General features: G+C 37.5%; 2 protein-coding genes across 2 annotated transcripts; both read right to left on the bottom strand.

Annotated features, from left to right (window-relative positions):
• Positions 1–1,141: 1,141 nt before the first annotated feature.
• On the bottom strand, positions 1,142–12,688 carry CLEC9A (C-type lectin domain containing 9A). Its single transcript, XM_004281176.3, has 6 exons — positions 12,067–12,688; positions 10,458–10,538; positions 5,620–5,766; positions 3,645–3,796; positions 2,384–2,505; positions 1,142–1,722 (listed from the first exon to the last, which is right to left on the bottom strand). The coding sequence occupies exons 1-6, from the start codon at positions 12,188–12,190 to the stop codon at positions 1,590–1,592; spliced, it is 759 nt and encodes a 252-aa protein (XP_004281224.2). The 5' UTR covers positions 12,191–12,688; the 3' UTR covers positions 1,142–1,589.
• Positions 12,689–15,312: 2,624 nt separating this feature from the next.
• Positions 15,313–23,512, bottom strand: CLEC1B (C-type lectin domain family 1 member B). The gene is made up of 6 exons (XM_004281154.4): positions 23,356–23,512; positions 22,636–22,734; positions 21,103–21,216; positions 20,789–20,940; positions 18,463–18,569; positions 15,313–16,595 (listed from the first exon to the last, which is right to left on the bottom strand). Exons 1-6 carry the CDS (start codon positions 23,417–23,419, stop codon positions 16,451–16,453), a joined length of 681 nt encoding a protein of 226 aa, XP_004281202.1. The 5' UTR covers positions 23,420–23,512; the 3' UTR covers positions 15,313–16,450.
• Positions 23,513–24,343: the final 831 nt, after the last annotated feature.

Raw genomic sequence — 24,343 nt, 5'->3', positions numbered from 1 at the left:
ATAAAACTCGGACTTGTAAATACTGCATCACATGCTGGCGGATGACGTCAGCTGTAGGATGTTTGCCTCTGGCTTCATTGTACTTCTTCTGAAAAGAGTTATTAAATGCTTCCTATCCTTTCTCTAAATACAGCTCCATGACAATACTCTGAAGAATCTTGAAGACAAACAGTCTTTGCTACTAAAATTTGCTGTTATTTCCCCTTTATTCCAGGTTATTAGATTGAGCTGCCAGCTGGAAAAACCAGAGCGGACAACTTATACTGTGTTTTCTTTGCTATTTTCCTTTTCTAGGTTCAGCAGAAAACTAGAGAATAATCCCTTTTATTGACATTCCCACCATTTAAGCTCCAAGTCAAGGGTAAATAAAGAAATAAACACAAAAACATGCCCTTCCCATTCCTAAAGGAATGTCTACTTCAGAGGTCATCTTTTACAATAGGCTTCCAGGTTCACTTAAATGATTTCTTACTGCCTCAATTAATTAGGTTTTATTTCACCTTATTTATTTAAGTGGTGTCTTTTTTTTTTTTTTGCGGTACGCGGGCCTCTCACTGTTGTGGCCTCTTCCGCTGCGGAGCACAGGCTCCGGACGCGCAGGCTCAGCGGCCATGGCTCACGAGCCCAGCCGCTCCGCGGCATGTGGGATCTTCCCGGACCGGGGAACGAACCCGTGTCCCTTGCATCGGCAGGCGGACTCTCAGCCACTGCGCCACCAGCGAAGCCCTCAAACAATATTTTGAAGCAAGTTCTATTATTGTTTTTCAAGGAGGACATTGAGGCACAGAGAGATGTAGTTAAAAGTGCTGGAGTATTAACCTTGAGGATCCAGATAATGGGTCTTTTGATTTGCGAGTGGTGGGGATGTTCAGTGAGAGGCAGGAAGGAAGCTCGCCGCTCTTCTTTACTGGAGACACGCTGATATCGGCAGCCTGGCTATTCCCTCCACTTACGTGTGCTCTGGTTGTTCATCTCTCCAGCAGAATTCTGCAGTCCGAAAAATGGTATTGTCTTACAGGCAGCAGATAGCAGCCTGTCTTCCTTCCAATTTGAAAATCCATATCTCTGTCCTCCCATCCTACTGGTCCAATAACATAATGCCTGGAAACCCAGCAAATGCACAGAAAGATCTGGCAAACGGTGAGTTTAAAAGATCACATTTATTCATTTATTAAAAACAGTATCAGTCAGCTAAAACTGCATCATCTCCCCAGTGACTTATAGATTTTTCTGTCGAGTTCACAGTCACTCTAAGTTAAAAAGAGAGAGAGAGAGGAAGAAAAAAAATGACAAATAGAAATGATTTTTCTTCAGCTTGTTTTCCACTCTTTAGGGTTTTGTCCTCTGTTGCTCTAAACCAATTTTATTCTCGGTAATTAATTTGAACAATGTCAAAGGAACATCTGGAAAATGTTGAGGAATATTACCAAGTGTAAATGCAAGATAGGTTTTGTGTCTCGGGTAGCTGGTTTCACAACCCTTGCACTGGTTTACTTCTGCGCTGACTCTTAAACTCATTGTTACAGGTTTTCCAATGATCTGTTGCAGGTATTACCATAATGGAGCAATCACTTCAAGCAAACTTTCTTTCAGGTAGAAGATCTTAACGTGTATTTCTCACAGATGAAATATTTCCAAGTGCTGCAGTCAGCGGAAGAAAGGCCGTTGTTTCTGAGGTATCCACAGACCTGGTTAGTTGATTGGGGTCCCTGTATTGGTGACCTGGAGACGCAAGTCAGTGTATCTGAGGTTAGGTGTTGGGCTTAGGGGAATGTCCTCTGGGCAATAAAATGAGAGATGTACAGCTTTTCCTTTTGTTTTAATCTGTCACCCTCGCGGTAGTTTTACCCTTCTTCTTCAATAACAGAACTATTTTCTCTCAATAAAGTATGTAAATATTACTTCAACAAGCAGCACTTTAAAAAAAAAAAAGCTTGAATACAAAAGGATAGGCTCTAATTTGGAATCTCTTTTCTGATTCTTAATTCTCAAAATACGAAGGCACTGCTGACCAGCCTCCCTAGCTCTTTCTGAAAGCTTACTATGGAAATTGCCTAATAATTACTATAGTCTCTTGCCCTTAGCACTCTAGCCTTTAAAAGATACAAAGGAAATGTATGTGATAATCACATAGTATTGTTCATTCAGACTCGAATTTTGATGTAAATGTGCTACGGTGTAATGGCAGTGGGGCTGAGACAGAGAAAATTTAGAAGTCATGTAGCCATTCTTAAATTATCTTGGCTTTGATTCTAATCAGAAGCCTGTGAAATTATCATGCTGGTTATGTCTTCTGGAGGAAATGTAAGGTATAAAATAAAATGAACTTTTGATTTCCCCCCTGTGTCTAATTCTTCGTGGAATGTTTCCCTCAGAGACTTACAGATCAGGGGAAGGAGAGGAGCCGTCTTGCCAAAGCCAAGGTTGGCTGGACCCATCCTGAGACAGTCCCACCCAGTAATCATAGTTTCTTTTGATCTTCCTCAGGCTGCCAGTGATAAAGTCCTATAAGAAACAAGAACAGTGAACTGAGGATGGGGTAGGGGGTACTACCAGAAAAACCCCAATAAATGACTATGAAATATAAAGTGTGGTATTTTGTTTCCACAGAAATAATTAGAATTTGAGAGCTGGAAATAGAGAGAGAGAGAGAGGATTTTTAAAAGAAAGGATACCTTTTTCCCTATTGCTAAATGATCAATGTGGTGTTAAGGACTATGGAAAAAGTAGGCATCTGGTATCAAAATAGTTTTAACAGATTCAGAATTTGGCATATAGTATATGACTTTCCCAGGATATTTCAATGTAAGAAACAGTTTAGAAGATTCCAAAAGCAACTTAACTGTAGGCATATTTTGTGAGAAGAATTATTTCTAACTTTTGTCAATAAATTTGCACAGAAAAAATAATGTGAACCCATAATTGTAATAAGTTAGTCCAAGTTGCCTTGGTTTATTACATAACCTTAACAAATTGTTCTACTGTTACTCTTACAAAAAGGAATTTTGACTAGTTACTGAATACAGTAGGCACACATTTTTAATAAATTCAGAAATGTGTAACTATGTCTTCTACTTCGCACATAATTTATGGGTAGAATGATTTCAGGGAAACATCTTACTGTTTGCTTGTTAAGATGTTAGTAAACTAGATTTAAGGTCAATTAAACTTTTCATTTAGCAAATGCTTATTTTCATAAATCTCTCCATTTCATGACAACACCTCACTTTTTATACTTCTACTTTTCTTAATAATTACAAAATTGTTATAGCTTATTATACTTCCCTACAGCATTGAAAATAAGACATTTAAAACATACATACACTTATAATGTATGCATATCTTGGAGTGGGTTACCATGTTACAAAACGGTATTTCTCTTACCCTTTCCCCTTTTTGATTAACAAAGGACATAGAACTAACATATTCTCCTTGATTTTTGAATAACCATCTCGTTTTTTGTTTCTCCAGTTAAAAGGAAACTAAGCCATGCTAATTCTTACTTTGTGTGTTAAACCTTTTTTTCAACAAATCTACCATTGTTATAGAGTATCAAGGAATTCTGTCTTATGAGAACTAGTCTTTTCTTTTAATGGGTAATATGGTATTTTCAGAATGATGTGAAACCATAAAACAGTGTTTACCATTTCTTCTTTGCTGTCTATTTGTAGAAGCTTAGATCCCTGCTTCAAACAATCCTCTCTACTGGTGTGCCAAATTGTCCAGCTTTCAAAGACACGGTAACAACTTTCTCCATTGCGAATCCAGTTGTCTGGACAAGGGCTGCAGTTATGGGCTTCAAATATAAACATTTTATTAAAGTTATTGTAAAAATATTAGTAGCATATCTTCTCAAAAGAACCCTTGTGTCACTCCCAGTAAAGCTGGACTCTAACCCAATGGTTCATATGATGCAGTACTTACCAATTTCAGCTGCTTTGAGGCTGAATACAGTAAGATTTATACAATTATTTCCAAGTGCAGTAGGTCTCTAAGAATTAGTTTAAGATAAAATTAATTTGAGAATATCTATTCCCAAATTGTTCCTCCTCTATAATTGATCTGATTATTCTATTTTTAGAAATCTTTCCTCCTTTTAACTTTACATCATTTATAATCTTCATTTGTTTGCTTATTGTTTCATGTCTTTTAATCTTATTGACCCAATTTAAATGGGAATGTACCAAGCATAATAATAAGTACATTCTCAATTAATTAGGTGAGTAGCGTAATAAGCCTCAAGTTGATGTTTACATTCTGAGAGTTAAACATGAAAAATTTTCACACAGAATGGAGAGAACAAACCATGCACCTTGAGGAATGGTTTTAAAATTTGTGGGTGAGGAAAAGTGAACAAAAACACAACTGACCAATATGTTTATTTTAGGACTTTGATATAACTAAGAAATAAGCCACAGTGTTTAACCAGTTTTACAGAACCTGTGTTAAGAAAGAATGTATTCACAAAAGAAGGATGCTCAAATGTATAAAAGGGGAACCAAAGAGCAGGAATTTGACCAAGTGTTTCTGGCACAGTTTTATAGAGGGAAAGACACTGCCAGATCACTAGTCATTAGAGAAAAGCCTTCTACTTAAGGTCAAAAATGGTTCATTATCAGTTTCCATGGCACAGATGTCAAGTTATTTAAGGCTCTTCGATATCCTTTGTTTGAAATACACTCTAGTCAGTATCCTGAATATTGTTAAAGTCATAGCATAAGTAGTGTTGAAGTGACAGTTGAAAGGTTGACAACATGCTGGATTTGCAAGTCTCCAAAATGGATATCGTCACTGATTTAAGGTTGATGGCTCAGAGGTGGGCCTAACTCATGCTTTCAGTAGTCTGCTATATTGAAAAACATTGATGTTTTTAAACATTTACTTGACAAAATTTCAATTAGAAGGAGCTATGGTAGGTTTTTGACCTCTCTTATTGACAATTACTAAGATGCTATCCACTACAGGGAATTTAATTCTCTAAATTTTATGTATTAGTATTATTAAACACCAGTTAAGTAACCGTAGAGTACTTGACACACTATTAACAAGTAGAAATAGACAGGTTTAAAATGCCTGTAAGGGATGAAAAAGATAAAACCAAAGTCACTTAATAGAATTTTTAAAAATGAGCTGAACCCTGCATTGTTATAATTTTTGTAAGTCCCTGATTTTCAAAATGAATCTTCTGCTTCAAGAGATATCTACATTTGAATCTAAAGCAAGATCTAAACTAAATAAATTGAGGCATTTGGAGCTCTAATTAAAGATACGCGTAAATTTGAATGATTGGATAAAACACAAAATGTTGCTTTTTTTGTTGTTTAATCTTACCTACTAATCTCACACATTCCATTTTGACATTTGACTGTATATTTTCCTTATCTGTATTTCGTGGAACCTCAGTATTTTCCACATACTATTGATATATATATATGTATATATATGAGATTGAACTGAAGTGTAGATCAAAAGTATGTCTCTCCTATTATGAAATCCTGACTATAATTTGACAAAGAATAAAATGTATGCCACTGGTTTTTTGTTGTTATTGTTGTTGTTTTGAGGAATTGGTGTATACACGTGTATCCACACAGTGGAGACTGATTTTGTATCAATTACCTGAACTGAAAGACTTCTGCATCAACATTTGGCAATATTTCATCTGCAGGCCATGGTTTCTCTTCCATTGTGTGAAATTGAGCAGTGCTCTGTCCTGTTGGATGAGTTTTTCTTCCTGCTTCATTGCAGTAGTGGACACCTGGAACACTTTAAATAATAACAACCATTCCTGATAAAATACTGACATATAACAAAGTAAACCTTCAACATAGACTAAAGAGAACTACACATTACTGATTATATTTGTGATTAAAACCTACAAAGAATGCACAACAACAAGGCTCTTTGCCATTCCTGTTTCCTTATTCACCCAATTCCAGTCTCCCAAAGTAGTCAGGTTTGCCAATTTCTTTTTTATTCTTCCAGAGATATTTTGAACTTTGCATGCAAATGGATATAAAATCTCCTCCTTCCCCTTTACACAAATGGTAACAATCTTTTTACATGGTTTTTCACTTTTTATTTTAACACTTAAAATATATTTTGGACATAATACTGTGTTAGTACATAAAGAGCTTTTTCATTCTTTTGTTATATAGCATTCTACTGTATGGATAGGTCATGATTTATTTTAATAATTCTCTATTTTAGACTATTTGTAATCTTTTGATATTACTGAAGTACTGTAATAAAGGACCTTAGTTATACATAATTTCACATATGTGTAAGTATATTTGTAAGATACGTTGATGGGTCAAAGTTTTGTGCATTTAAATTGTATTAGATATTTCCAAATTACCTTCCATGTGTGCCGATGCAAACTGTATAGGAAAAACTCAGTTTTTCCTTCTATAAGCCTTTCTCCTGTGAATCATCTTGACTTTTCTGACACTTCTTGTCACCAAATGTATGGTTTCTCCACCACCACCACCCTCGCCCTTCTCTACAACACCAGCTCAGTGTCCTATAATTTAATTCAATCTGACACTATCTTCTTAGAGAAAGTAACAATCCCACAGGTCAAGGGCTCAGTCCCAAAGATTGCTCCCCCCTTCAGATGCCAGTGCAAGTAGTAGGTCCCCAGGTTTCCACAACTTCTGTTTGATTTGGGTACAAATTGGAGGTTCCCATGACTCCCTCCTGGCTTCAATTAATTTGCTAAGGCAGCTCACTGATAGGGAAATGAGTTACCAGTTTTTTAAAGGGTATGATAAAGGGTACAGATGAACACCCAGGTCAAGAGATACATTGGGAGAGGGCTGGGAGGGTCCTGAGCTCAAGAGCTTCTGTCCCCATGGAGTTGGAGTTGGGTGTGTCACCCTCCCAGTGTGGATGTGTTTACGAACCTGGAAGTTCTCTGACTCCACACTATTGGGATTTTATGGAGGTTTCCTTACATAAGCATGATCAATTGTTTTTCTTTTTTATAAATTTATTTTATTTATTTATTTTTGGCCGCGTTGGGTCTTCGTTGCTGCGCATGGGCTTTCTCTAGTTGCGGCGAGCGGGGGCTTCTCTTCATTGCGGTGCGCAGGCTTCTCATTGCGGTGGCTTCTCTTGTTGCGGAGCGTAGGCTCTAGGCACGCAGGCTTCAGTAGTTGTGGCGTATGGGCTTCAGTAGTTGTGGCTCGGGGCTCTAGAGCGCAGGCTCAGTAGTTGTGGCACACGGGCTTAGTTGCTCCGCGGCATGTGGGATCTTCCCAGACCGGGGCTCGAACCCGTGTGCCCTGCATTGGCAGGCAGATTCTCAACCACTGTGCCACCAGGGAAGTCCCATGCACGATCAATTGTTAATGCCATTTCCAGCTCCTCTCCCCTCTCTGGAGGATGGGGGGGTGGAGCTGATAATTCCAAGCTTCTAATCATGGTGTGGTCTTGCTGGTGACCAGCCCCCATACAGGAGTCCATCCACAGTCACCTCATCAGAACAAAAGATATTCCTAGTGTTCTTATCACTTAGGAATTTACAAGCGTTTCAGGATCCCTGTGTCAGGGAGCTGGTCAAAGACAATTATTAGAACGAGAGATGTTCCTAGTGCTCTTGTCACAGCAGAGTAGAGGGGAGAGACACTAATGTATATCTTCTATTATCTCATACAAATGTTCTCTCAATTTCATTTGAATTTGCATGTATCTTTTTATGTTTGATGTTGAAACTCTTTTCACACATGTATAAATAACGGTCAGTTGTGTCTTCTTTTCAATGAAGTGTATAATTATATCCTTTGTAATTTTTTTCATTGGGTTTCTAGTCTTACATATGTGGTCCTTATTGTGCCATGAGAATTAATTTGGGCTGGCCTGGAATCAGCATGAGCAGTGTTTTTAAAATTCCTACATGACACTGATCTCCGGACAAGGCATGAAACATACAGATTAATAGTGTAGCTTTGTTATCATGGGTATGAGGATTTGGGGGGCCAGATTATACTATCTTGTCAGCATTGTTCATTGATGACATACGATTGACGATTTGTCCCTGGTTACAAAGAGACCCTGAGAAGGCTCTGCTGTTGAGGCTAGTTACCTCTCAGGAATATGTCACGTGGTCAGCAAGACATAAATTCCCAAGCAAGACTTCATTTTGGGCTCCCAAGTACCAAGGTGTCTTGTGTACACATCGGTGCTTCCTGATCCAAGAGAGAAATTGTGTCGTGAAAGGACACTTACATGGAGAGGAAGAGTTGCCTGTTGGAACCTGGTCTTTCCACACACTTTTGTAATAAACATCCTTCCTTTTTTTTTTTTATGCAGTACGTGGGCCTCTCACTCTTGTGACCTCTCCTGTTGCAGAGCACAGGCTCCGGACACGCAGGCTCAGCGGCCATGGCTCACAGGCCTAGCTGCTCTGCGGCACGTGGGATCCTCCCGGACCGGGGCACGAACCCGTGTCCCCTGCATCGGCAGGCGGACTCTCAACCACTGTGCAACCAGGGAAGCCACACATCCTTCCTTTAATGCCTTCCCCTGCCCCTCCTCCACCTTCATCTCCACTTCCTCCTTCTTCTCCTTCTTCTGGCTTCTTGGTATCCCATAGTGTGAAGGTATCATTTTTTAATTAAGTCGTCCCTTACTGATAGGCAATTGCATTTTTTTCAGTCTTTTTTGTTTTTCTTCCTATTGCTACATGTGCAGTTTTATCAATAGGAAAACTTTCCAGAAGTGGGATTTCTAGATCAAAATTAATTCATTCAGTTTAAGATAACCCAGAGTTTGTTAAGAACATGATTGTCATGGTTGATCTTGACAGATTTCATAAACTAAACAGAGAAGAAAACAAAATTATGTGCCCATCAGAGAGCAAGATTTTTGAGGACATAAAAGTGTACAGTATGACTTTATCAACATCCTTAGTATGTACTATGTGCTTTTTGGCTATATAATAACTGATGATTGGAGACTATAGATTTATTTTTATGTATAAAACAAATTCTACATTCCATTCACTTGACAACATTGTTTCAAGATGTTGCACCTTCAGTTATTTTGCTTTAAATTGAAACTGTTCTCTGTACTTCAAGTTTCTTTCATCTTTTTACCCTAAGTAGTTAATATTTATAAAATAACACTGAAACTTGTTATACAGAATGGATACCTGGACCATATCTTTTGATATTTGCAATGTCAGTTAAATATGTATTCTTGCAGTTAGAATGGAACTTGGCAATATTTCATTAAGAGTCCCCAGTTTTTACAGAAAACACTGGATTATTATATGTTAATTGACTTATATGGTAGTTCTTTTCCAACTCTGCAAATCTGCTTCCAGTATATATGTTTGATAAACATATTTAATTGTGAATTTCTTTTAAAAATGGACTAGTATTTTATATATATATAGTATATTATATATACTATTTATGTTTATTTTAATAAAGTACAGAGGGAAGATAAGGTGAGATAAGGGAAGTTCTGACATTTATGTTGGGCTGTGAAATTTTATTTGAGGAGATAGACAAGGTAACAATTACTTCTTGAGAGCCTAGAAATTATTAAAACATTCCTCTCTGAACCACCAGGAAAATAAGATCATAGCTAACATGAACAAGGTCAAGTTTCCTGTACTTTGTGGAAGCAAACCTTGTACTCTTCTCTTCTTCATTTCAGAACTCCTAATTCTCCTTTGCCAGCTAATTCCTCCTAGACAGAAAAATGATTTGCCAAGGTATACAAGAAATAAGAATTATCCAGACAATAGCCTTCCTCTCTGTCTTGCTAAGCATATTTCTCAGTGCTAGCATGAGTGATAATAAAGGGTCTTAGTCCTGTTTCTGGAACCTGCAGTTCTGTAATTGTTACATTTTATAAAAAATTCATTTGCTAGATATAGAAACATGTCTCCAGTTTGGACTAAAATGAATAAAGAAATGTGGTTAAATATTGGCTCAAACAAAGTTCTCACATTTACCTCAAACATACTAACTGGTACCTCATCAAATATAAAGTGAAAGACATATTAAAATAATCATATAAGTCAAATTTAGAACAAATGTATATTAGAAAAGGAAGAGCCTATACTGAAAACTTACAAATTGCAAGCTTTGGCATACTAACATGATTCATAAATTGAGTCATGATATAAGCAATTATTTGCATCATTTTCCCCAACAGACCTACGGTATTAGATTTGAGTTAAACAACATGCAATTGAACATTAAAAGTTATCATTAGCCTCCGAGTGCTTGAGAGTTATATCAAATAAATGTCCCATAACTTAAATAAGGAAGCCATTATCTTATATCATTTATGTCATTTAGATGTTTCTAATTGATTTGTCTATCCATTTATAAATTACGAAGTTCCAGTTCCACGACATACGTACATATAATTGTATATAACACTACATGAAGTATGTAACCTATCTATAGATTACTTTGAAGATATCCTTTTGTACTTACACTTGACACCCAAGAAAATGGAGGTTGCTAATGAGCCTATGCAGAAGATACATAAAACCACCGTCACAAGACACCATGTTCCTAAACAAGGAATAGAGACAATGAAGTTGAATTAGAGAAAGTAGAGGAAAGAGGTGGGTCAGGATAGGACTACACTGAGTAGACTAAGGAGTTAACATTAGACATTCCTTCTAGAGAATCACCGAGGCCTTGTAACTCTGTGTAACAAGAAAAGGTGAACTCAAACTCTTGGAAATGCAAGTCATAACTTGGAATACACTGGATTTGGAAAAATGCCAAATTGAACAGTTTTAATAGTATACTTCTCTTATCCTTATATAACACCACAAACTTAGTAACTAGTTAGGTGTATTCTCTTCCAACAATCTTTGAGAGATGATGGCAAGCCAGGCAGCAGGCTTTAGTTTTTGAGAGCCAAGAGGCTGTCTCCAATCTCATCTCCTGTCAGTGTCACTTGAGCATGATTGGTTCAAAGGTATTTCCCTTTAAACGTACGATTTTGGATGAGGACAATTTTTTAAGGTAATTTTGCAACTATTCAGGAAAGGAAAATCAATGTGTGATTTGTTATATTCTTAATGCTAGTTACAGAAAAATGTATAAAATTTATTTTCGGATAATGTCGTAGGCTGAATAACAGCTTTGCCCGAAATGCCTATGTCCTAATCTCTGGAACCAGTAAGTGTTACCTTACATGGAAAAGGAGATTTTAAAGGTATAATTAAGTTAAGGATCTTGGGATGGGGAGATTATCCTGTTTTACCTGGGCACTTATAAGTGAGATTTAGATTAGAGGGACAGACTGCCATATGAAGGAGGAAGCAGAGAGACATTTGAAAATGTGCTACTGTCTTTTGAAGATGGAAAAGGAGCCACAAGCTAAGGAAAGCAAGAAATGCAGCTCTAGAGACTGGAGAAGACAGGGCATGGGTTGCCCCCTAGAGCCTCTCTAGGGAAGGTAGCCCCATGACTCCTTGGTTTCAGCCCAGTGGAACCCGTTTTGGACTTCTGATCTCTAGAACTATAAGAAAATAAATTTCTGTTGTATTAAGCCCCTGAGTCTGTGGTAATATATTACCTAAACAATAGGAGACTAATACGAATATTAAATTATAAAGATAGAACTGATCCAGGCGGATGAGTGTTTGCCAGTTTTTTCAACCTACGTTTTCTCTTTTACTTCTTAGTATTTATCAGATAATGTGCAGGGTGTTTTTACGTGGGAACTAAAATTACACAAAATATATGATTTCTTTCACTTATTTTCCAAATCCAGGAATTCTTTGTCTTTCCAGCGAGAGGAGAGAGAGAGAGAGAGAGAGAAAACCAATGTAATACATATTTGTCAAGTCCATTTCTCTTTTCCTTTTTCCTTTTTCCTTCTCCTCCATTTCATTTCATTTTTAATATTATGCATATTATAATACTATTGCATATTATGCAATATTATGCATCATATTATGCATATTATACTATTCTTAAGTGGGTTATCTCAGATTAGAAAAATCACCTTGGGCTCCTCATAGAACAGGAAAAAAGAAAACCCATAAACCACAAGGTCTTGGTCTAAATAAGTAGAACTGGTTACCTGAATTTTTGGTGGAAGACAGATGTTTCTGGTAAGGGTTTGGTGTTGGATTATCCCACTGAAGAGAGGTGTATGTTTCTTCCTCCTGCATGTCTGAGGTGCTTTGATAGGTAAGGGTCCACATGAGAAGCTGAAACAAATAACTCCTTTTGTAGTCAGGAGCAGATTAATGGAAGAACTGAAATTAGCTACCTTTTCACACCAGTGGGGAAATATGTTTGAGTTTAAGGAATAGAATAGATGCATCTTCATCCAGAAAGTAGAAGTTTAAGCCAAAGCATAACTTGGTAAAAAAGGAAGTGAGAAAGAAACTGAACTCAAAATGGCCAATAATAGAATAGGTTATTGCTCTGGTTTCTACAATGTAGCAGATGTTGAAGGTGATAGCACTGGATTACTGTTAAAATGAAAGGGCCAGAAGTGCAGAGAATGAGCTTACATTTGGTTTAGGATGTGAAGTGTGGGAATGACCCTGATGGTAAAGATACGAGGATAGCTCACATTGGGCCAACCAGCGTGGAAGGAGTTGTAGATCACTGTACATCCTTAAACAAGAAAACTGGGAAGGGATTTCATCCCTCAAATTAATTTACACACTGTATTATTTGGGGTGATGCAGTTGCTGTGACAAGTAAACCTCAAAATATCAGTCATGTAACACAAAGTTTATTTCTCGCTCACGTAACATTTTAGCTCCAGTAATACTGGTTAGTGGATAGTTTTCCTCCAAATGCAACCCCGCTCCTTCTATGTTGTGGGTGGTTGGAATGTCATACTTCTAGCCAATGGAAAGAAAAGGAGAAGATGGCATATCCACATCTGCTTCTTAAAAGCCGTAACCTTGAATTATCATGTATGACATTCACATCCACTAATAGTGCCCTGTTTGGATCTGCAGTTTGGTCCTGATAAGCCTAGTTTTTGCCTGGCTAGCAAACTTTCTATAATAATTTCACTCTAGAAGGGAAGCATGAATTATTTAGTGGATAGAGGGCTGTTTCTGCCACATCCTGTGACTACAGCATTGGTATTGAGAAATTTGATACTTTAATCATCATTCATATATTGGCCATTTGTCCTTACGGCCAAAAGTAGTGTCTCAGTAATTTACAGTCTGCAAATCCCAACAATCTGCAAAATTCTTTTTGGTCGCAGTGTCTCACTGGATCAACCATTGATCCCTGTAACAGAAGAAAACAAACGGCGCACTCAGGGGGGCATCTGAGGGCATTAACAAAGACGGTTTTATAAAGATTGGGGAAGGATTAAGGAAACCAGAAAGGGGTTGTGAAATATGCATTGGGGAACGATTATCACACCCAGGCCTGAAGGGTTAAGGGGAGGGTAATTATTGGAACTTTGTGACCTATCTGAAAGGGCCATGGCCTAAGATACAGAACATGAAGCCTTTGCCAAACCAGGGTGTGGTAGGCGACAGCCAGTGGCATAAACACCCGGACCGTTCTCCCCTTTCACCCCCCTGATCACTGCTAGTACCTCCCAACAGAGGAATTAACTGGAAGCCAGAGGCCAAGTTTGCCCAGATATTGCTGTACCTTGGAGTTCTGCCTCCCAAGACATAGGATGGGGCCAAGAGGATCTCAAGAGGCAAATGGAGAATATCCAGCAAATTCTCCAAATATGTCATATGATTTTTAAGTGACCTGAGATGCTGACAGAGAAAATAATGTGACTTAACTCCCTATAGCCTTTACATTGAAATGATTTCTATCGAGGTGAAGAAGAGGAAGAAACAACAAGCACAACAAATATGCATTAAGAGCAACGTCAGGAAGAATGCAGGAACCGAAATTCAGTGGTTGCCATTAATTTCCAGGGGCTCTCAAATTTTATCAGCACTAAATGTAATGCTCAGAAAGATCTAGGTCTCCCCAATATAGTATGCTCTCTGATGAATTTCTTTGGGGGAAACATTGGGCTCTCCCAGCCAGAGATTAGTATGTTACTTGTATGATGTTTAATGTTTTTAATCATACTATCTTATTTATTGTTCATTATATTCCAAGCACCGTTTCAAAGGCCTTTTACATGAATTATTTTGAATCTCAAAATAGCTCTGTGACATAGTTACTATTATTAGTATGTTGTAACAAAATTGCAAATTGAGGCATGGAGAAGACAAACTATTTTCCCAAGTTCACTTCCCTGTGCTACTAAAGTCTATGCTATTCTGATTTTATGTATAAGATGCTTTTGATATGAGTATCGGAAAAAAAGAATCTTTGTAGGTACAGTTTGATTGGTTTACATTTTTTAATTGCACTTTTGCCATCCACTACAATATTATTCTTTAAAATTCAGTCATGAATAGTGATATAAAATGTATGCTTTTCCATTTGGGGGAGATAAAACACTAAATTTCAGAGCTATGGCTGAATTTTGGACAGTTTTCTGAATTATTAGTTCCAATTTGGTTTCTCCAAATAAACAAGTAAAAACAGGAAAATAATGGCATTATACCCCCAAAGCCAAGATCTCAACACATTTGAAGTGGAAGCAGAATCTATATAGTATTTCTATTATTTTTCCTCAGTGCCCCCTCTTGCCACCCCTCCCCTGCCAAATCTGCTTGTTTATTGATAGTCTAAAACAAAATAGATTCAAGTGTCTTTGGGTGTCAGTGCACAAAGCTATAAAAGTTATACATATTCATTGAGTATTAATTATATGCTTGGTACTCTGCTCAATGCCTTACATAATTATATTAAATAATCCTCACAATTACTTTATGAGTAAGGTAATAATATTAAACTCATTTCATAGGTGAAGAAACTGAGTTTTAAAGAGACTAAGCAATTTACCAAAAGCCAGATAAGGAGTAAGTTCCAAAGTAACATTTCTCGAAATGTATTAAAGGATACTTGTATCAGAAGCAAGTCAGGGTGCTTATTAAAAACATAGGACTCTGTCTTCTCAGCCTTCCCACTGAGTACCATAAGTATTTGTGTTTGAACATCTGCATGTTTTTTGGGGGGGTTTTTTTGTGGTACGCGGGCCTCTCACTGTTGTGGCCTCTCCCGTTGCAGAGCACAGGCTCCGGACGCGCAGGCTCAGTGGCCATGGCTCACGGGCCCAGCCGCTCCGCGGCATGTGGGATCTTCCGGACCGGGGCACGAACCCGTGTCCCCTGCATCGGCAGGCGGACTCTCAACCACTGCGCCACCAGGGAAGCCCCTGAACATCTGCATGTTTTAACAAGCACCTCAGTTGAGGTGTTTGAGAATTATGTTCATAAATTTTATTGCCACGGATTTAAGGAGAAAGAGTACCTTCGGGGAAGCTGTGAAAAGAAATGAAATTTTTGCCTATTATCCTGTTAAAGGGTGCCTCTCCACATATCTATAAATACTGCATGAGTTACTCAGCAAAAGCCAAACACAGAGCTGTCAGGAAAAGAACTATATAAAGCATTTTTGCTTGCTGTTCCACTAGCCTGTGCAACTTGTTAAAAAGCATTTACTCATTTTCAAACCCCGTCAGTTTTCTTGCAAACTTTATTTTCCTTCTCTTGGACAGAAAATTACTGCTCTTGAGTCTGACCATAGGGGGGCTTGGAATAGAAATTATATCTGTGTAGTGTTTTACTGATTGCTGTGCTTCCTAATGAACTGTCTCACACAAAGAGAAGCAAATATTTTTCTGTTTCCTATGAACCAGGAGCTGTGCTTGCTGGCATAGAATAGAAAATAAGAAAGTCATGGGGTTTGCTTTCATGGAGTTTCTGATATAATTAATACTTTGAAGTTTTTATTTTAGGTTGTGGAACTGTGAGGTATATAAGACAGGTGTTATCCTATTTTAAATACTAGAAAATGGAAGTTAAGAGGCAACATGATTGAGCCATGGTTGTACTTGAGTGATCATACCATCGAAATTATTCTACTGACTCCAAGTTTAGTATACTTTCCACTACTTTATGCTGTCTTTCAAACTTAGATATTTTGCATAGTCTCAGACTTAGATATTTTACACAGCTTAAGTCATTTAAGCGCTAACCTTTCTTGTTTCAATGTAAAATGTATATGTTTATGTCTGAAGATGCAGTGAATCGTAGCATGTTGAGATAATTAGGAATGGAAGACAAGAAGAATGAAAATTAATGGAAATTAATTAATGGAACCATTGGGAAATAATCAGCTCATAGACTGGTTTCTGGATGTATAAAGAAGGCACTAAGTTATTCCTCAGTATAAAGGGTTATATAAAGAAGGAACTAAGTGGTGTTGGTAGGAAAGATAATGTAAAGATCACTCTAAGGGGAATAAGGGAAAAATAAGCAATTCTATGGCTAGTGATTCCTTCATCCAGATCTCTTATTGTACCACCGAGCATTTATCTGTGACATGCTGTGCATGTCTTTGCATTAAAGTAGTTGGTCCACCTTTGCCATGCCTGCCTTCCTTTCACACATTAAATAATGTTTGTTCTCACAGAAGGTAGGGTGAATTTTCCCATTATGAAAATAAGCACAATTCATATTTTCTGTTGCAGTTCCAGAAAGCTTGAACCTGTGAATGGAAAAGGTAGAATGAGTTCCTTTGAAAGCTAAATAAACAATCAACAATCAAACTCTGTGTATAGTATTTTGTTGCATAAAGTGGAGATAAGAAGTATGAGGCAAAAAATTAAAAAGCAACATTCAGATCATTGAGAAACTTCAATCTGCTTGGGAGTATAAAGTATGTACATTTGAATAGCTCAGTAGCAATTTAATATGGCATAAGATTAAGCAGACGTGAACAGTAGGTACAGTAGGAGCCCAGAGGAAAAGATGGATAGGTATCTGAAATAATGAGAAAGGCTTTACCTTTTCCTCTTTTCATGGAAGATCATACTTTAGTTCTGCCTTGAAGGAAGGGTAGGATTTAGATAAACAGAGAGGAGCCCTGTAGGACAAGTAGCTGCACAGGTTGGAAATGAGCTCAAGGAAAAATAAGTTGATTAAAAATTTTTGAAATGAGGATTTATGTTATAGGGCAGCTGGATACAAGACTGTACTGTAATTGCTTGTTATATTTCCTGCTACAGTGCTATGACAAGAGGACAAAGAATGTATATTTATTCATTCATTTGCAAATATCTATGGGATATCTACTACGAGCCAAAGTTGTTTTATGTGCTGATGATAGAGTGGTAAACAAAGACAAGGTCCTTTCTACTGGGGAACTTACATTATAATGAGAGAAAGTTGGTAAGAAGCCAACAAATAAGTAGAAAATTTCATAGAGTGGTAAGAGTCATGATGAAACAGACAGTGTGATATGATAGACTCAAGTGCATGTGGTGGAGGGAGGCTAGGTTAGTTTGGGTAATTAAAGCTGGTCTCATTGAGGAAGTGATGATTAAACAGACGTGAGTGATGAGGGGGAGTCCTTCATAGAGTTCTGGAGGCAGAGCTTTCTAGAAGGGAAGAGCAAGTGCAAAAAGCCCTAAGACCTCAAATCATGTTTGATTCATTGAAAGAACAGAGGGATCACCAGCATGCCTGCACTATTGTGAATGAGGCAACAAATGATAAGAATAAAACCCAGGCCTATGAAGAAGCTTGCTTGTACTCATAATATTCTTGACTCCTACCCATAGTAAATTCTTAATAAATATCTGTTGAATAAATTAATTAGAACTTTAAGTAATGATCAGATTGTATAAATTTTTAGTTATAAGTTTAAATTTTAACTGGAGAGACATTGCACAAGATTAACAAAAGGTAATTAGAGATTGGAAAACCATATTAAGTAACACAATGTAATTGGTCCCTTTGCCTGGATTGTCTGTGGAAGGCTACAGACAAATGGCACGAGCTCAAACTGGGGCCGATTCTGGTCTGGTTCTTTCTAGCTGAGGTCTGGGGCTCCCTTTTGACATGAACATTAGAATCACCTTGTGACTGATAATGTGCCTGATTCTTGGATACCCCTAAGGTAAAAGACAAGGTAAAATGATACTGAAAAGTCAAAAGAAGCCTCAAAGTAATCACTTTCAACCATAAAATAATGAGGATGATCATTTTGTTCTGAAAATATGTGAAGAGAATCAGATCAAGCTAACAAAACAAAATAAAACAAAACTACATACATAAAATATTCCAGTGGTGAAGTTAAGGGTAGAAATGAATGGGAAAAAAGTATCAGGAATAGAGGTGGATTGCGACTTAGATAAAAAGCAGAGGAATGGGAGAGTAGGAAAGTAGAATCTTATTACAAGTGCTCTCTTGTTAGGATTATGGTGTAAGTGACTCAGCCAATGCTTATGTAACACACAGTAAAACACAGAGCCACCTCCCAACTTTTAAGTAACCTGTACTCAAGAGGGTAGAAGACCTCAGGACTCAAAATTCCTAGTTGTGCCTTGTATTCTGAGCATCCAATAACTTACAAATTTTTGGAGGGAACTGAGCCGTCTTCCCACATCCAGACGTCACTGGGTTTCTGGCGGGACAATCCAACCCAACGAATTAATCCAGTCCTGCTACTGATGTATTGCTATTGCAAACACAAGTAAATGTAATGGTCAGGGTGTTTCTACAGTTCTTGTAACGGCATAAAGGCAAAGCTTCATGATAAGACGCTGGACATAAAAAGTGGATTATATGTCTATATTAATACTAATTAATTATATTTGATATTTAGAATTGTTCCAAGTTCACTTGTTTTTGCATAAAAATACTTGCAGGATACAGGGAAAACTGTAAGCAAGATAGATAATATTCTAATATCCCTATGCGTTTATCTTCCATCAATTGAAGGTTAGAATCCCAAATAAAGTATCAAATACGGCTCTTAAATGAAATAAGTGGTAAACAGCTAGAGAAGGAAAACGAAAAGAAATACATTGTTGATGAAACTTTATATTCCCGAGAATTAAGCTCTACTCGCTTTGGTTTCATTGCTTAGCTTGCCTACAGAATCTTGCATACAGGAATATTCATTTATTTTAGTTGACTGGGTAAGAGAGAGTTATACGATGTCTTTCTCAAAGGGATTTACAAATGACGTGCATCTACTTTTTCCTACTTTGACATTATCACTATTTACTATACTATATACTATACTTGTTTATTTTGTTCTTTGCCTATTGCTCCAACTGGAATAAAGTTCCATGAATTTAGGAATTTTTGTAGGTTTTATTAACGCATAGGTTCAGGTCCTGGAATAGTTCCAGCACATATCTGTTGAATTAATGGATGAATAAATCAGTCAATCAATCTATCTATGGGTAACAGAATTAAAAAGAGGTCAAATGTTCACGTACTCGCATACCTCCCGGAAAAAACAAGTGAGGACACATTCTTGGCAAATAAAAAATGACTTGAGCATCTTGGCAGACATGTGAGACACAAAATGGCATTCCATAAGAGATGTTCTTAAAGCTTGATCTACCTGTCACCTTTCTGTTAATTTATGGTTTTTTTTTTTTAAAGTACATCCATATTGTATATTTCACTATAGGACCAGACAGATACAGTCTACCTGAAATTTAACTATTTTTTATTTCTCAAAAATTACATTACTTCCTCTTTTAGCTGTTCATCTCCAACCTGATATCAGTCTAGAGTAATAAGATTCAAGACTTGTTTAGTCTCCAATTAATCTCTTTGTAATAGAATTGAGATTTCAAAGCAGGTACTCTCTTATTTTGCCTGATTTGAAAGAAGTTAATTTATCTGAATCTCTTCTCTATGAGTCTGAGCCACAAAAAAAGTATATGGTACAGCAAGTTAGAATAACAGGACACCCAAATGAGCGTGAACATCGCTGGGCTGATTTCCTCATGTCCGGTCCACTACTGGTTACTTCAGCTCTCAGTAAGGTACAAGTCAATTTTGCTGATTACCTATAGCAGTTCTGTAGAAAATGGCTTGCCTGAATATTTGAATTCTATTGAATTTCTGTCTGCATAGAGCCCGAATCCTGATCTTCTATTCCAATTTATATTTGCATTTATTTTAATATGCAAAAATGTGAATAATTACTATATTAGAAATTGTAGGATAAGTACAATAAATAATTTCTGCCTTTTTAAAAATATATGTTTTGACAAACTGTTATTGGGTAGAAGGGAGACTCCAAAGCTTGGTTCCTGGCTTGCTCCCAGGATTTATGAAAAAGCAAAGCTACATTCAATAATATAGAGAGAGTGCAGTAGTGGATGTAAATGTACATTGCTTGAAAAGAGAGCTTTTGTTAGAAGCTGTCAAAAAGGGAAATATAAAAGAAGAGACATGTTTAATAAAAAATTTTCGACTGAAATCCTGTGTGTTGTGCAAATAAGATTGTGCCCCAAACTACATCTGGGAGGGCCTATGAAAAGATAGAGTTTGCCTCATGGTTCGTTCAAAGTGTCAACAATTTAGCAAAAACTGAGAAGGCATGTAATGTTGGGATAACACTGATATTTATATTTTCCAATCATATTGAGTTTCTTTATCCTTTCAGATCCTGTTTTGAATTAATAAACAGAGTTAAGGAAGCCAAGAAATTATCTTAACTCTTGTTGCAGAGGTAAGACCAGAACTCAAAGTTTCATTCGTTCTATTTCAGCACTTTCTACTCTCAAATGTAATTTTTACTGAGCTTAATAAGGTTCTGAGATTAGCACAAACTGCAAGACATAAAAATGTAAAAAAAAAAAAAAGGCAAGTGTTTCATTTGAGATTTCTCTCCTTATGACTCCAAAATATTTGACATAGAAATATTCTTACCAGCGTGTCCTCCCTGGTGATCTTCAGAAGAGTAGCATTTACATCAGCACAATACTTCTTACTGTCTTTCCATGTCAAGTTGTGCCTGAAGAATCCATAGCAACTGTCTCCATAATATCTCCAGTTTATGTCACATGGGCTGCATTTATGGCCTTAAGGAGAATCCAAGCATAGGATCCCTTTCATTCTGAAAGGATGGGCTTACTTTTTCCTCATATTCAATGTTTCCTGAAGATCTCAAGATTCCTGACAGATAGCATCACAAAAATACTCCAGAGTTAGGGGAGATGAAGAGACTAGCAAATCATACTTACTTTCCTTTTGTCCTGATTGTTGTAGTAAATCTTGGCAGAACTTCCTCGCTAATTGTTTCAGAGTTCCTGAGAGATGTTCATTCTCAGCTTGCAGGTACTTTTGCTGCGTGACAGCTAGATGTAAAAATTAGATCATAATTTGTAATTAGGATAATAAGGAGTGATGCAAAAAAAAAAAAAGTCCTCTCAATGAACTTTACGTTCAGCAGAGTTGTCAATCTATGAAGTGTTTACTAGATACATTATGAGTAAAAGAGTGCTGAAAGGGGACCAGGGTAAAGGGGTTATAAAGAAAACATTGTGCCAGGCAGAATGACAACCGAGAGTTCTCCAAAACGATAGGTGAACTATCTGAAGGAGATGACCACAAGTAAGAACATGCCGTAATCTAATCGCATGCCCAAAACAGCTGTTTTGACCTTTCTTTGAACACAGATTTCTAAGCACATTTCACAGAGGTGAATGATCTCTGCTATTATGTTTTCTATGTAATGCCAGAATATCCATTCACTTAAAAAATACATATTGAGGGCTTCCCTGGTGGCGCAGTGGTTGAGAGTCCGCCTGCCGATGCAGGGGACGCGGGTTCGTGCCCCGGGCCGGGAAGATCCCACATGCCGCGGAGCAGCTGGGCCCGTGAGCCATGGCCGCTGAGCCTGCGCGTCCGGAGCCTGTGCCCCGCAATGGGAGAGGCCGCAGCGGTGAGAGCCCCGCGTACCGCAAACTTAAAAAAAAAAAAAAAAACATATTGAGGACTTCCCTGGTGGTCCACTGGTTAAGACTCCGTGATCCCACTTCAGGGGGCACGGGTTCGATCCCTGGTTGGGGAAGTAAGAGCCTACATGCCCTGTGGCGTGGCAAAAACCAAAACAAAACAAAACAAAAAAGTATTGATTTGTTGTGCTCGAAGTACTGTGATATTCAGGTAAATCAAAGTAGTGGATGAAAAGTTCTAAAATATCTTATGAAAAAATAAACAAGTATCTGAACAAGCAACAATTATACAGATGATAACGTGACGTTGGAGGGCTTTTAGATGTATAGGAAGAAAAAATATTTATCAATTAGGTGGGATATGAATTGTCTCAGTGGAAGTAAATACATTCATCTTAAAAAATGGGAAGGAAGACATTTTAAGAAGCGGGGACAGAATCAGCAAAATCTCAGGCAGGGGGACATAGGATTTATTTGTGAAACAGAAAACTCCACGTTGGCTGGATCTTAAGACGCACAGAATAGGGAGGAAAAAAAGAACGTTTCAAAAAGTAGTGTGGATCTATACTGAGGAAGATCTTAAAGACCAGCTTAAAATTCTTAAACAATCATTTTTAATTAATTTTAAAAACCTAAAAGGAATTTTAATCAAAAGGTAGAGTTCAGAGTTCTCCTTTATTGAGAATATCCTGGCAGCTATGTATAGGATAATTGCAGTAGCGACGAATAGATAGTGACGGTTAAGCTTCATGGCATACACCAGGACACTTACGTATTGCCTTCCTCAGATCAAGTCATTGGCACTAAGTCAATACTTACACATAATCCCCAGAGCCACCAGCCCAGCAGCTATCCCCATGCTCAAGATCAGCAGAATCAAAGCCATCACACGCCACAAAGAGGAGGAAGCAGGGTCACCTGTGGACATACAATGAAGATGTTAGGCGGCAGGCAGTATGGCATAGTTTTGGGGGACAGCTTCACCCCCATCCCCTGCCCTCTCAGGATTATCCAAGTGATATAAACAGCTTCTCGGGCCCATCTTGCCTTTGCTCCCTTGGTAATCACCAGCAGTAAACACAACCCACTCCATCCCCACTCCCACCGGACTTCTCTCTGAGTCAAAATGTAACTAGCAGCTAAGGTCTTCTGTGTTTGTGTTTGTCTTTGTTTTATTTTGTGCTCACTCCTCTAAATAATGGTGTTTATAAGCCACAACTGTGGAATCACACCCACTTGCTGACATCTTAGAAAGTGGAGTTTTCAAACATTTTCTCCTCTTATCACTTAGATTTCTATTCCCTCCAGCATTTAAATCTATAAGCCTTAATGTAATGTGCGCTGCTTGTATCATTTGTTGTTTATATTCTAAATAACATATGTAGCCCATGTACATACCACTCAAATGATGTAGGGAAAGAAGGTCATTCAGGAAAATAAAACAACACTATGTATGCTATCACTAGTAGAAAAAAGGAAACTAGGGTGAATCCATTTCAACAGTTAATTTCCAAATTGCTGCCTCTTGGGCATTCTTACCTGAAGTGAGAGCTGGTTTTTGAGTTTTAATATTTAAGGTGACGTATCCATCTTCATCCTGCATGGCTTCCCTTGGAATGAAAGTGAACTCAGCATTCAATGACTTTGCAAAATGTAGTGTCCACCCTTATGATTTCAATGTCTACCCGTCTGTGACCCTCCTCTCTCTGGTAAGGTGGAGACGTATGAGTTGGGGCACATGATTTTTTGTTTTTTGTTTCTTTCCAGGAAGCCCTTTAATAGCTGCTCAGATATACATGGACCTTGAGCACCAAAACACAAAAATAATAACTTGTGGTAAACGAGTAGATATGGCATTTGTTTCCTGTTTCCTTAACTTCCACTCTGACGGTTCCATCGTGTATATCCTTTCAAAGAACAGAAGTTCATGCTTCATCGTAACCTTGGCAGAGTCTAAATCATGTTGTTTAAATGAACTTATTTCTGATGAAAACTCACGGATAACACATCAACAGATATAGAGTCTAGCTCATTGTGGTGTAAGAGTCTAATATAATTTGATCTAAGATGAGCTATATTAGATGTTTCATGGTCTTGTGTTAGAAGGTCTAATTATGACCTAGAATTCATCCAAATTCTTGCATGTTTTGCAAATCAAAGGGTTTTTTTTAGAGTAATTCATCCATCCATTTATTTGATTGCATTAAGTTGAAAAACTGAACAAGCTGACATTTTAAGTCATGAGTCAAGGATATTCAAATTATATTATACTCTTTAGTCCCTGCAAATCAAAGTTTTAAAAAAGCTGAGAACTCCACATGAGGCAGGATTTATATGGCTTAGGTTTAGGCATCAAAGGAAAACAATCTAATAAAGTGAAATAATACAAGGTTACTGTCCTGCTGTATTGCCTTTCAGTAACGTTTTCACTTGAAAGGAAATTTCCAGGAATGGCTTTTGGATCTTTGATAACTTTAACCATAAGCTGAGTGTCTTGTGGCTGGATCTATGCTTCATAAAAGTATAT

The sequence above is a fragment of the Orcinus orca genome, chromosome 11, assembly GCF_937001465.1.
Source record: "Orcinus orca chromosome 11, mOrcOrc1.1, whole genome shotgun sequence".
NCBI classification, from domain to species: Eukaryota; Metazoa; Chordata; class Mammalia; order Artiodactyla; family Delphinidae; genus Orcinus; species Orcinus orca.
This window is presented reverse-complemented; position numbering and strand designations above follow the sequence as displayed.

Coding starts and splice junctions, on each gene's coding strand:
- CLEC9A (XM_004281176.3), bottom strand. CDS start 12,190: ATGTGGACCCTTACCTATCAAAGCACCTCAGACATGCAGGAGGAAGAA. Junction 5,767..10,457: donor CATTTTCTTGGGTGTCAAGT/GTAAGTACAAAA, acceptor TATTATTTAAAG/TGTTCCAGGTGTCCACTACT. Junction 3,797..5,619: donor GCAGAAGTCTTTCAGTTCAG/GTAATTGATACA, acceptor TTATATTTGAAG/CCCATAACTGCAGCCCTTGT.
- CLEC1B (XM_004281154.4), bottom strand. CDS start 23,419: ATGCAGGATGAAGATGGATACGTCACCTTAAATATTAAAACTCAAAAA. Junction 21,217..22,635: donor GGTGGCTCTGGGGATTATGT/GTAAGTATTGAC, acceptor TTTTACATCTAG/CTGTCACGCAGCAAAAGTAC. Junction 18,570..20,788: donor TCACCAGGGAGGACACGCTG/GTAAGAATATTT, acceptor TGTTTGCAATAG/CAATACATCAGTAGCAGGAC.